Here is a 14,693-nt window from a genome sequence, read left to right on the forward strand (position 1 = left end):
TGCACAACAGTCATGTTTGAGGTGATGTGTCATGTATGCTTGCACAACAATCGTGTTCGAGGTGATGTGTCATGTATACTTGCACGACAACCAAGTTTGAGGTGATGTGTCATGTATACTTGCACGACAATCGTGTTTGAGGTGATGTGTCATGTATACTTGCATGACAGTCATGTTTGAGGTGATGTGTCATGTATACTTGCACGACAACCATGTTTGAGGTGATGTGTCATGTATACTTGCACGACAATTGTGTTTGAGGTGATGTGTCATGTATTCTTGCATGACAGTCATGTTTGAGGTTATGTGTCATGTCTACTTGCATGACAGTCGTGTTTGAGGTTATGTTTCATGTATACTTGCACAACAATTATGTTTGAGGTGATGTGTCATGTCTACTTGCACAACAATCGTGTTCGAGGTTATGTGTCATGTCTACTTGCATGACAGTCGTGTTTGAGGTTATGTTTCATGTATTCTTGCATGACAGTCATGTTTGAGGTGATGTGTCATGTCTACTCGCATGACAGTCGTGTTTGAGGTGATGTGTCATGTCTACTTGCATGCCAGTCATGTTTGAGGTGATGTGTCATGTCTACTTGCATGCCAGTCATGTTTGAGGTGATGTGTCATGTCTACGTGCATGCCAGTCATGTTTGAGGTGATGTGTCATGTCTACTTGCATGCCAGTCATGTTTGAGGTGATGTGTCATGTCTACTTGCATGACAGTCATGTTTGAGGTGATGTGTCATGTATACTTGCATGCCAGTCATGTTTGAGGTGATGTGTCATGTCTACTTGCATGACAGTCATGTTTGAGGTGATGTGTCATGTATACTTGAGGTCAGCCGATACCCAGAGTCACATGGATCCACCTTAGCGCAGAAATGTTATGTCGGGACGTGAGTCTATTCGTATCTCCACTTGGAAAAATTCATCCTATACTAGACCAAGGGAGACATGAGTCCCAAAGAATCAGAGGTCGTGGTCAGTCCTTTACCAGAGGTAGAGGACCCGCCATTCATGACTCTCTACACCCAAGAATCTCTCAGCCAAACCCTGTCAACCTTGCTATGTTAATGGACCTCGATTACCGTTTACCAAAGTTCAGCTTTGGTAATGCCGCGGTACCAGTCGGCAGTCGTCTGTCACTATACGCCGAAAATTGGAAGTCAATTATGGACAACCCTTGGCTAATGGAAGTGGTAAAAAGAGGGTACAAACCCCGTTTCCGGAGCTTGTACTCCTTCCCAAAGGACGACGTTTTCAACTAGTAGGAGCCAAGTTATTGGCTGCAACTTTGGCTATACGAGAACTACTACTATCAGCATCTTACAAAAGTCAGACACTACAAGAGGTTTTTACTCTCCAGTTTTTCTGGTCCCCAAATAGAACTCAACAACAGAGACTACCTAGTACGTCCCCCAAAGTTTCAACAGGAATCAGTAACAAAGTTACACAATTCCCTCAAACTAGGAGATTGGCTAGTTAGTCTGGACCTACAGGATGCCTACCTCCATGTACCTATTCACCTGAGTTGTCGACCCTATCTATGCTTTGCAGTAAATGGTCTAAGGTTCGAATTCAACGTGCTTCTATTCGGAATATCAATAGCACCATGGCTTTTTACACGGATTATCACCCCCATCATCGGCTTTGCTTATCTATATCTTGTAAGACTCCACGGCTATATAGACGATTTCCTTTCAGCCAATAAAGAATTATTGCAGATAAAGCCGAATGCAATATTTCTGATTCAACTTCTATCTCATTTGGATTTCTGGGTACATCCCGTCAAGTCAAAATTAATACCAACTCAAGACATCGTGTACATAGGGGCAAGGTTTCAACTGTCAAAAGGCATCTTACAACCCCCAGAGGACAGATATCTAGGAGCTATAGAGAGGATTCAGAGTGCCCTCGACCAACCCACCAGGGCACGTCATCCTTGATGTCTTGCCTAGGCACCCTGATATCACTCCAAGATCTTACTTACAGAGGGAGACTTCAGTTACATGCACTACAAGCTTGGATGAACACCACCAGAAATATGGATCTGGAAGACGCAATACAACCTCCTCACAGCCAACTATCGGAACTACGATGGTGGCTTCGGCGTCAAAACGTCAATCAAGGTATGGACCCATCGACTACACCACTCGTGGGTACTGACAGCTACAGACAACACCATGGGGATAGCATACATACAACACCACGGGGATAGCATACATACAACACCACGGGGATAGCATACATACAACATCAAGGGGATAGCATACATACAACACCACGGGGATAGCATACATACAACACCACGGGGATAGCATACATACAACACCACGGGGATAGCATACATACAACATCAAGGGGATAGCATACATACAACATCAAGGGGATAGCATACATACAACACCACGGGGATAGCATACATACAACACCACGGGGATAGCATACATACAACATCAAGGGGATAGCATACATACAACACCACGGGGATAGCATACATACAACACCACGGGGATAGCATACATACAACATCAAGGGGATAGCATACATACAACATCAAGGGGATAGCATACATACAACACCACGGGGATAGCATACATACAACATCAAGGGGATAGCATACATACAACACCACGGGGATAGCATACATACAACATCAAGGGGATAGCATACATACAACACCACGGGGATAGCATACATACAACACCACGGGGATAGCATACATACAACATCAAGGGGATAGCATACATACAACATCAAGGGGATAGCATACATACAACACCACGGGGATAGCATACATACAACATCAAGGGGATAGCATACATACAACACCACGGGGATAGCATACATACAACACCACGGGGATAGCATACATACAACATCAAGGGGATAGCATACATACAACACCACGGGGATAGCATACATACAACATCAAGGGGATAGCATACATACAACACCACGGGGATAGCATACATACAACACCACGGGGATAGCATACATACAACATCAAGGGGATAGCATACATACAACACCACGGGGATAGCATACATACAACATCAAGGGGATAGCATACATACAACACCACGGGGATAGCATACATACAACATCAAGGGGATAGCATACATACAACACCACGGGGATAGCATACATACAACACCACGGGGATAGCATACATACAACATCGAGGGGATAGCATACATACAACACCACGGGGATAGCATACATACAACATCAAGGGGATAGCATACATACAACACCACGGGGATAGCATACATACAACATCAAGGGGATAGCATACATACAACACCACGGGGATAGCATACATACAACACCACGGGGATAGCATACATACAACATCAAGGGGGCACTTTTGTTGAGAGTGGTTACGCTTTTGTTTGCCTTGGCAGACTCAGTTAGTTGCAGGATAGAAGCATTGCACACACCAGGCAAAGTGAACATACTTGCAGACTGCCTCTCTCGGGAAAAACAAGATTGGACCCATGGAATGGACTCTTCACCCCGAGGAATTCAAGTGGATAACCTTGACGTGGGATACCCCTCACCTGGACTTGTTTGCCACATGCCTAAACTTCCCGTTTACGTCAGCCCAGTCCCAGATGCATCAGCCCTTCAGGTGTACGCCCTATCCATGAGTTGGCAAGGGATGTTTGCCTAAGCTTTCCCTCCTTGTTCTCTCCTGGACAGACTAATAAGGAAGATCAAGGACACACATTGCGTCATAATTCTAATAGCTCCAGCGTGGCCCAACAAAGAGTGGTTTCCAAGACTGAATTCATTTCTCATAGAAGAGCCTCTCAAACTACCAGAACATCATGATCTCCTCCGCCAACCAAAATCGGACATATTTTACGGCAACCTGACAAATCTCCACCTTCGTGCCTGGAAACTATCACGTCAAAGACGCAATTTTCTCCGGTTTCTCTAAATCAGCTTCGGAAGCGGTTGCTAGCTCATGGAGACCAGCTTCCTCAGCTATCTATAACATCAGATGGAGAAAGTTCTGCCAGTGGTGAATAGAAGGTGGTTTTATGACGAAAATATGACAATACCTCTTGTGGCTGATTTTCTACTTCACCTGAGAAATGAGAAAGGGTTCAGACCTGGTACAATTGAAGGCTGTAGATCAGCTCGAGCCTCAGTTCTACAACATGATGGACTGTCCATAGGATCTCACCCAGTCTTAAATCCACTCATGAAATCCTTTTCACTGGAAGACATAAAAATCCCACGCATTTTCCCAAAATGGAATTTATCCATCGTACTGTCTGCACTGATGTAGCTCCATATGAACCAATGGCAGAGGCTACACTTTTAACAGTTTCTAAAAAGACAGCCTTCCTCTTAGCTTTAGCTACAGATGCTGGAGTGTCTGAGCTTCACGCAATTGATATCGCATCTATTACGCATTCACAAGACTGGAGCACAATATCCTTCAGATCGCTACCAGAATTTATTGCCAAAAACCAGGCATCAGCATTTGGGCCTCTAGGACATAGACAATACTCTATCCCATCCTTGAGTAAAACAGTGGATCATCCAGATAGACTATTATGCCCCATCAGAGCTCTGAGATACTATATTTCAGCTACACAGAACCACAGGAAGAAAAGAAAATGGCTCTTTATCTCTTGCAAGCCTTCGTCAGAAAAGGACATTACTAAGGCTACTGTGGCCGGATGGCTTAAGAACACTATATCTGATTATTATCATCAAGCCCAGCTCTCTACACCAAAATGGGGAAGTTGCATGGCTCATGAAATTCGTGCACTAGCAACAAGTCTGGCCTCATGGAAGTCAGTTTCCATTAAACATGTGGTATCAAGCTGTCAATGGAGATCCCACAATACGTCTACTCATTTCTACCATGAGACGTACAACCCAATCTAGAGGGACTGTACTCCCTGGGGGCCTTGGTGGCGGCCCAGGCTATAGTCACTCAGTATGTGCAGTTTAGGGGGGGGTGAAGATCCCAGAAAGTACCACAACATATGGTAAGTTAGCCTTTACACTATGTCAACTGGGTTGGACGGATCATTGTCTAACACCTGAGATCATAGATCATAAGGTGATAGGGTTATTACATTGGGAGTTGCTCGGCGTAACATGTATAACTACCGGAGGTGTAGTTGTGTAAGACTTCAGAACCGGAATTAACATAGAGAGTTCGTTTTATCACCAATATATAAAGGGAAACATGTCATCAGTGTAAAAGTATGTCATTATCATACTTGAGGTGAGATAAGTATATATGCTGTTGGCTATAGAGCAACAAGTATATATCTACATCACAATGAAGGATTAACCGGAAGTGACGTCATAGATAACCTCAGAAGGTCATCAGAACCGGAGAAAAAGATCATAAATAAGGTCATATATCTCCAAAAACAGGTAACAATTAGGAGGTCATGAAACGGGAAGGATGCCACAAGTGACAAGTCTTCTGCAGGTTTGCCAAGGGTGAAATCAGGAAGTCTGGCATTGGTTCATACCCCGATCTGACTATATACTGTAAACAGGAAATTTTTTGCGACCCTTTTATTATTGCGAGTTTTGCGAACGACACTCAATCGCAAAAATTAAAAACGCAAAAATAAGTATAAATAATACATAAATACTTTATTCATTGCAACACGTCATCAAATGTTGAAATCATCAACCAGAACCACAAGTTACTCAATAAGTTAAAAACACAAATGAATGCAGAATGGTTACACAATACATAACAAATGATAGTGTAAACAGACCAATTAGTGTCACTGTTACCTCACAGTAATCCTGCCTTCTTTCCGGCCAACTCAGATTAACTAGCTTCGGAGAGAAGCTGTGTATTGTTTGGTAATCGAGCGGTCATCTCAACACGGCAACTCGCAAAAATATCTCGTCGCAGTATTGTCTTTGGTGTGGTATTCGCAATATTTTAACGGCGCAGAAATAAAGCTGTTTACAGTATTCCCTCACTTCACTGCTGCCAATTATCCGGGAGTACTAGATGACAGATCCCACCTGTCCCTCTGGTAAATACTGGCTATGATGAAATGGAGGTAGGATATTCGTAGGAATTATCAAACAATAGTTATCATTGTGTATAATTCTAAGAATACTACCTCTATTACATTAGGAAATAGTCCCTCCCACCTCCCCAATATATCTTACATCTAGTTGATGAAGGTTATTGGAAAGAAGTGATGTTTGCATGCGTAGATGCAGTGTAACCTTAGGTTCCGGGTACTTTACCCTTCTACCTATGTTCACTTCTACTTATCAACTACTCCTTGGTTCTAGGGATGATGTAGCTCGCTTTCAGAATCACAAGTCAGATGGTTTGCTCAAGTCCTTTTTATTTATGATAGAGTTAATCATAAATACACACATATGGTCCTCAGATATATTCTTGTTGTTGCCTGATATAAATACAACACATACCTAGATGATGGTTGAAGAGCCTGATGGTTTTTCTGATGAACGTTACCTCTACTTCTTTTCTGACTCGGGATCCTAAACCCTACAGAGAACCGTTCTGTTCAGCTGTATGCTCCCGACTCCCCGCACCACTCTCGGACAACTCCCTAAATACTATTCATGATAATTTTAAATATTATTTGACGTCATGTGAAACGAGTCCTAACGCTCACCTCCATATGAACCCCAATTTCCGTTCCAATCAGTTTTTCTATCAAGCCCTTCTTAACCAAACCTTCAGCTAATTTCCTAACTCATTGGTCAACCGAATATACCCTCAACTCTAAACAACCCTAGATGTAAACCCAATACTCTGCCAGATTGGAAGGCGCCGAAAAGATTGTGATTCAAATGAAGCTTGTTATTTAGACATTCAAGTCAGTAATAGCTTGCAGAAATATTTGATCACATCCGGACCCTCCGACCCTTACACTTCAAGACCATATTCTACCAATTTCCTCAGATTAATGAAAAGCCATCTCTATCACTCAAGAGAAGCAAAATAAATAATCATATGCCCTGGGGGTTATGCCCTCACCCCGTACGGTCACTTCTCTCATATGCATCCATATTCTACCCAAAAGCTCAATTTAGTAAACTACATTTTAAATAAATATTAAAAACCCTTTTTCCAAAATACCCTGGTTATAGCAGTTTGACAAGAGATAGGGTTTACCTCAAAACTATTGGGATAATTGGCAGTGAAGAGGACGTCTGTTGAAAATTCTAAAGATTTATGGCTATGATGTAATAGAGGTAGTATTCTTAGAATTATGCACAATGATAACTATTGTTTGAGGTATGAGGTGATGTGTCTTTTATACTTGAATGATCACAAACTGTCGTGTGTTGCAGGTGAAGGACTCGGGGCTGATGGATGTCACTGTTAATTACAAGGCCAAGACTCTCAAGGTGAGACTGACAGGAAGCCATGCCAAGCAACAAGCTAACTACCCTGTTGGATGATTTCCTGGCCTGTAGGGTGCTTTACTGGCTGCCAGATATTTGCTCAACATTAGTGTCAAGTTGTTTTTGCTTCAAATTGGTTGCAAAGCTTTTGAAATGAAAATAAATATATCTGTCATTCTCTTTAATGGTGTTATGCAGTTAAACATGTTTACACTGATGATGAATATTATTTAAAAGATAGTGTGGTACAATGATGTGTAATCATTAGTAATGTATTGTTTAGACAAACTGGCTTTAAAACTGATGTCTTTATGTCATTGTGGGACATTGTTAGCATAAATGCATTTTCAACTTCTGGAAACCATATCTGATTTTTCTGAAATGAGTGCAGCTATGAAGGTTTTCCTGCAGACATATAAGCACCATTGATGTCTCTTCAGTTGAGATTTGGTGCGGTTCAGTAATCCTGATGTTTACCAGTAAGTTTAGAATATGTTAATTGGGCTACTGAAGGTGAATGTCTGACCTAGGTCTGTTTCTGTTTCCTCTAGACGGAAGCAGCCTCAGTAGGGGAGCAAGCAATCCTGACAGGCAGCCAAGTGTGTGTGTCAGTGGGGGTGATCCGAGCCACAGGGCTGAAGGTGGGTTATGTCAACAGCAGTATGTGTAATAAATATCTGCCAACAACTTATCCCATAGTCTGTAAGATTCATCTTTCATGTGCCTATGGCTGGTCAGTTGCTGATGTTACTCATGACACAATAGTTGTTCCCTTGTGACCTTGACCTATGAGTATTGACCTGTCTTGTAGTGTGTAGCAGAGAAGGTATATGACCTTGACCTATGAGTATTGACCTGTCTTGTAGTGTGCAGCAGAAAAGGTATATGACCTTGACCTATGAGTATTGACCTGTCTTGTAGTGTGCAGCAGAGAAGGTATATGACCTTGACCTATGAGTATTGACCTGTCTTGTAGAGAGCAGCAGAGAAGGTATCTGACCTTGACCTATGAGTATTGACCTGTCTTGTAGTGTGCAGCAGAGAGGGTATGTGACCTTGACCCTGGGATGCAGTATGCTTCAGAAGTGGGTGTCAATGCCTATGTCCGGATCAAGTTGTCTTTTCTCACCAATGAGGTAAGTGACGAGGAACTGCTTGTCACAGTAACATGTGATGCAACACATAAAGATAAAAAAACTCCACACTGTTGATTCTTGAAGGAGTACTTGAGATTATTCCATGTTGATATGGTTGATAATCAGAGATTATGTTCATGTGGTTGATGAAGACTTACTTTGGGCATGTGATTCCTCTTTAAGGGGGAGAGAATAACGAAGACAGTTGCCCGGACATTTTCCCCCGAGTTCTCGCACTACCTGGACTTCCCTTCTCCCTTATTGTGGACGGACTCGAAGAACGACGGAACCAGTCTGGCAGAACTCCTAGAAACAGGGGAGGCAACTTTTGAAGTGTGGCACCAGGTTCCAGGACTACATGGAGGTGTGTTATATAGTAACAGTGTTGTGATTATATACGACCAGTAATCTGTTATTTGCACTAACTAACGACAAGGCTGTATGTGTGATGTATGTTACAGGTACTGTTGGCCAGTATGTACCGACCGGCACCGAGGCAGTGATTGGCAGGTGTGTGGTACAGAAGACGGGAGATGTGCTGCTGGGGACGACAACACTGAAGCTGGCCTCTCTCCTCACTCACAGGACAGGTACACTAACACTGTCTAGCTGTGGTAGCAAACAAAGGACTGAAGAACTGGCCTGAACGTTGTAATTTTATTTTATCCTGACTTAATATTGCTTATCCCTTTCCCTCTTCCGAATAGTAGTAGAAACGTCCTGTTCTGTGTCCCCGTAGAAAAGAGAAAACATCTCAACCCAACACACCCTGTGTCTGCACAGGCGCACTGGAACCATGTGACTGAGACCAGTAACTCGTCACTCTCTCTTTTTAGCACCAACCCTGTAGTTGGGAAAACAATTTGTTCTCATTAATCCAAGCCATCCATTCAAAATTAACCTTTTTGAACAAAAGATTTTGCTTGGATTATTTTCTTCACTATTCTACATATCATGTCTAATGATTATATTTTACCTTTGGCAAAAGGTTTTGTCACAATTTGGACTTTAATTATTCCTATGTGAGTGATGAAAACATGTAAATTTTGTGTTTCAGATTTTGACCCTCACCCGATCTGTGACAGCTACATCTCACAGATCTGCACTGTGTAGAGTAGATGCACTTTCTGCACCCCTTTGGTGAGGAAGACTTTTGATAAATATATCTTTGCAGTGCAGAGGAAGAAGTTGGATCAAGAAGGCGTGAGTCATCACATCCTTATCATCAGTGGAGGCAGCAAAAACGAAGAAATGCCGAGAATCTACACCCTCTCCTTTTTCGGAGGAAGGGAAAGATTTGATTTGGATAATATCCAACTTACTCCCATTGATGACTTAACAGTCACCCCCCACTAGTCACTTTCTCGTCTACCAACAGAAGTCCAGAGGGTTTTAAAAATAAAGTAACTGAAACCTTCAGTGGGGTGATTAATTCAAGATTTAGCTAAGAAGAGCACATCTTCCTCTACATCTCAGCCATCCTCCCCAGTAAAAGAGCATGTTTATGCAGATGCTATTACCTCCTCAAAACTACTACTAACATCATCGTCCATGAGGGTTCTACGAGAACTACTACTATTTCTTATACTTGTCAAAGAAGAAAGACATACAGCCGCCCCCATCTGTTCAGTTTCAGACCTTCACATACACCTTGTCATCCAATCAGGCTGTAAAGACACAAGTGTTATGCAACCGCATACCTTCGCTCAGATGGTGTTGCTGTCTCCCGTCTTCGTGCAGCTTACAGTGTTCACGCACCCTGCTACTTTCACAACAACCTCCCTTCTTTACGCAAGATCCTGTACCAACACGGCTACTAATACAGAATTAGTTAGCTAAGGTTACACAAGTATTATGGCCAGTGCAATAAAAAAGGTTTAACAACCCTTGCACGCAGCCTATGCTGACTTCACATAAGACAAGACAATAGTACCCAGAATTCTCAGCCTTCATCAAGGGCTCCGAACCCTAACGCTGTCTACCTTATGTATAAGGAAGATTGTTTGTTTGTTGTTTAACAAGCACTCATCAATATTCCATCTCACCATGAGGTTTGACACAAATCAGACAAATTTGGAGTAATAATCACGAATCTCAAGATGGTGATATACACGTCGAAACAGAAAAGATCATCACAATACCAACAGCAATTACATTAAGTAATACGTTACCACTGTTATACCGAGGTTGTTGTCTCCCACAACTGCTTCTATAGCGAAATCTACCACAGAGATCTCAATTACCTCATGCAGCACGTGCGTAGCCACCTAGCTGCCATGTGACACCCTTCACTCTTGTCTCTTCGCTTGCTCTAGCAAGACGTACAATAAACTGCTCAAGCGTTCCTGTTTCTGCGACCATTCAGTGATATTTATTACTGTTTATTCTCTCTAATAAACTGTGCTTTTACGGGGTGTTTGCTGTAACTACGCTTTGAAATATTTATCCCGCCCTTTTTTTCTATATACTTGCGGGGTGTCTCGTATGCACGTTGCGTCTTACGTTCCCCTGTTGTAGTATATCTTGGGTTTTTTACATCACTTATTCCTCTATATGTTATATGTGTATGATCTATATTCGCATTGCTCGTTTATTTTCTGGTGAAAATACTCGTTTGGGACTATTTGTGGTGCGTGTGTTGTAACCATGTTTTGCTCTTTGTTCATAGTACAAACAAAATGTCTGACATGGATGTTTCGCCGTCCTCCACCCCCTCTACCCCCGCAACCAGGAGCTGCGGGTTGTGCATGGGATTCCATCGCTACATCACTTGCAAAACTTGTGGACTCCAAGCTGGCGGCTTTATCTCGGGATAGGCCGCTGGCTGTTCCGTCCCCGGCCACTTCGGTTAAGGACCGTGTGGCCATGGTTTATGACCTCTTTGAGGACGGCTCTGTGGGTTCCTCCGAGGTATACGATGAGTCTTCCGACACAGCTTTCCCCGCATCAACCTTGCTGCGCGGTATCAAGCCTTCCTTGAAGAACGCCTTCGCGGCGGCCTCCGGTCAGGGTCTTCCGTTGCCTCCGATGTTGTGGAGAAAGGGTTTATTCCCGGTACATGACCTTGCCTTTCCCGAGGCTGGTCCTACCGCGGAGGCCCATGTTGAGCGGTTGGGTGTCCGTGCCCCACCGGCTGCTACGGTAACGCACGCTACCTTGCACCAGCTGGACGCCTTCGCTCGGCACTCCATGCTTGCCATGTCTCACGGAGACACTTACTTGGCTGCAGCGGCCAGTCTGGTCGAAGATTCTCCCACGGACCGTGACCAGCGCATTTACAACTGCCTGCTCAGTTTAAATGCTTCCCTGGAGTACGTTGCCGAGGACTCTCGGCACACACTTGCTCTTGTTCGGTCCCTGCATAGGCGCCTGGGTGCCGCTCCTAACCGGAGCGCGCCCCAGGCTGCTGCAGCCGGTCGGTCTAAGGGGTCGGGTTCTTCTTCCTCTGGGAAGGGCCCCGGCCTGAGGGCTCTGGTATGGGCAATCCGCTGCCCTTTCGCGAATCCGCCGCCCTTTCGCGAATCCGCCGCTCACCGTTGCCCCGTTGGCAGGTTTCGATTCGGAAACTGATGTTCCCATCCTCGCCGATGCCATCGGCAGGTTGGTGGAGAAGGGGCAGTACGGGAGTTAGCTCTACCAGATATAACACCGGGGTTTTACTCCAGGATATTTCTTGTTCCCATGTAGGACAGTGCCGAACTCAGAATGATTCACACGTCCGCTCCCTGGCTGTTCACCCGGTTCACCACCTCCATAGTGGGGTTCTTCCACAGGAGGGGCGTCCGGTACTTCGTGTACCTGGACGACTCGCTAGTTGCAAATTGAATGACAGACGTGCTGTCTCGTCAGCTCGATTTTGCACTTTAGCTCTTGGAGCAATTGGGGTGGATTGTCAATCTCCCCAAGAGCGAGTTAACCCCCTCGCAGTTCTTCGGAGGTCGGTTCGACACGGTGACCCATCACCTCTTTGTCCCCCCAGACCGGTGGCACAAGATTCAGGCGATGATTGCCAAAGTCTTAGCGGTGCCACAGACTGTTCACTTTTGGGAACAGCTGTTAGGGCTACTTGTGTCCGCCCTGGACTGCACCGATCGGGGTCGTCTTCAACTCCGCCCGCTGCAACGGTTTCCAATCCAGTTGTTAGCACAGGAGGAGAACAGTGCGACCGTCGCCCTCGTAGATCGGCTCCGCCCGCATTCGGAGTGGTGGACGGTCCCTTACAGGAGTCGTCAATCACTGGAAGCATCGTCTCGTCGACGCCCGGCTCATGCTGGCGACCGACAACACGACGGTAGTGTCCTATGTGAACAAACTGGGGGGAACCCACAGTCACAGAGTGGATGCTGAACCCAGTAGTGTTTCAGTGGCTGTGCGAACGTTTGGGTCGCCCGATGGTTGACCTGTTCGCAACCGGGTTCAACAATCAACTCCCGTTGTTTGTATCACCAGTCCCGGACCTGAGGGCCATCGATCACGATGCTCTCGTGTTAGACTGGACGGGTATGGACGCTTATGCTTACCCACCGACAGCATTGATACCACTCATTCTAAGCCGGCTCCGAGGAGTTCGCTGTCGAATGTTACTGATCGCGCCCATGTGGCCGAACAGATTGTGGTACCCCCGACTTGCTGGCCCAGGTCACGCAGTCGCCACTCCCACTGCCTGTGAGACCGGATCTCCTGATCCACCCTGAGGAGTAAAGGTTTTTCTCTTCGGGCGTCTCGGGCATACGTTAGTATGCATCGTGATTCTACCCAGAAGGTGTATAATGCACATTGGGTTATTTTCACGAAGTGGTGTTGTAAACATCACATTCATTCGCCAGATAAGGTATCTGTGCAGGATATTGCTCGTTTCATGTCTTACTTACGAGAGACCCGGAAACTCTCCGGGGGTTCCATTGCCAACTATGTCTCTTCCGTTGCTACGGTAGGGGACGTTGCTTTGGGTACCAGTCTCTCATAAGAGCCGTGATTCGGGGTATTATCAAGGGTTTCAAACAGCAAGATCTTCAGAAAGGCCGCCTTCAGGCACCGGCCTGGGATCTTTCCTTAGTGTTGAAATCACTTACGGAAGCTCCGTATGAACCCTTGAGTAGTGCTTCGTTCCGACATGTGACTTGGTAAACAGCATTTCTCCTCTCCTTTGACATGGGCCAAACGGAGAGAGAATTCACTGTAAGATCACTCAAGGAAATCTTACATCCTGCTGATACTGAGGACAGATTGCTTAAGGGCCCTTAAGTATTATCTTAAGGCTTCGAATGAACGCAGACAAGGGCGTGACCGTCTGTTCATATTGTGTAACCCTAATCGGACTGCTGACATAACTCGCAACTCGATTGCGTTATGGCTTCGTTCTGTCGTCAATCTGGCGGGGTCAAACCCGCACGAGATCAGGGCGCTAGCGGCAACATTTGCCCTACACTCGAATATCTCTGTTCGCAGAATATTACGAGGTTGTTACTGGCTTTCTGACTCGGTTTTTGCCAATCATTACCTCAAACAGGTCGCTGATGACGACGTGGGGAGTGTGCACTGTCTTGGGCCGCTGATCGCGGCGCAAGCGGTCACCTAAGGGGTGTGCCCAGCGCATTTCCGAACTCCTCAGGCGTCAGACCTTGCACGGTGGTCAATCTGGGTCGACTCCAATGTTCCCACTGCCATGGGTACAGGAGTTGGGGTCCTGCAAACCAGCGCACTCACACCACAGGTGAGGGCGGCTTTTTGTGTGCTTTGTCCTTATTTGTATTTTGACAATTATGTATTTAATTGTCTGTCGTGTATCCCAACCTTGTGATGCATGCTTACAAATACTGGAATTAGGTCACGCGCCTAATGCATACTTTAAGTAGGCTTGCTCTGAGATATACGGTCCGAATGAAATTAATTTCCCTCTTTTCGACTGTTTAACCTGATCTAAGATTTAGCTCACGCGGATACAGTGTTCTCATCCGCTGCGGCGATGAAATACCTATCCAGTAGGACCGTTTGGAGTCACCAATCGTTTTGGCAATGACGATTGAGCCTTACGGTATGCGCTTGACAGTGCTTTGGTATTCTTATAGGGTAACGCCTAGCTAGGTGCATGCGCATCGAGTGCTTCTGCCTTGGTGTTTACTTCCGCTGGTCGGAAGGAACGCTAACAGTCAGGATTTGGG

The 14,693-nt window shown here is 45.1% G+C and overlaps 1 protein-coding gene across 2 annotated transcripts in view; it reads left to right on the plus strand.

The window, feature by feature from the left end:
* LOC139449453 (C2 domain-containing protein 3-like) overlaps nucleotides 1-14,693 on the plus strand; it is a 101,700-nt gene that overhangs the window by 55,749 nt on the left and 31,258 nt on the right. For both annotated transcript variants that reach the window (XM_071230854.1, XM_071230855.1), the window contains exons 28-32: nucleotides 7,343-7,399; nucleotides 7,948-8,037; nucleotides 8,428-8,532; nucleotides 8,716-8,896; nucleotides 8,994-9,122. In XM_071230854.1, the coding sequence (XP_071086955.1) occupies nucleotides 7,343-7,399; nucleotides 7,948-8,037; nucleotides 8,428-8,532; nucleotides 8,716-8,896; nucleotides 8,994-9,122 (562 nt within the window). The remainder of the gene's footprint in view (nucleotides 1-7,342; nucleotides 7,400-7,947; nucleotides 8,038-8,427; nucleotides 8,533-8,715; nucleotides 8,897-8,993; nucleotides 9,123-14,693) is intronic.

The sequence above is a fragment of the Haliotis cracherodii genome, unplaced genomic scaffold, assembly GCF_022045235.1.
Source record: "Haliotis cracherodii isolate W230 unplaced genomic scaffold, xgHalCrac1.p SCAF_8, whole genome shotgun sequence".
NCBI classification, from domain to species: domain Eukaryota; kingdom Metazoa; phylum Mollusca; class Gastropoda; order Lepetellida; family Haliotidae; genus Haliotis; species Haliotis cracherodii.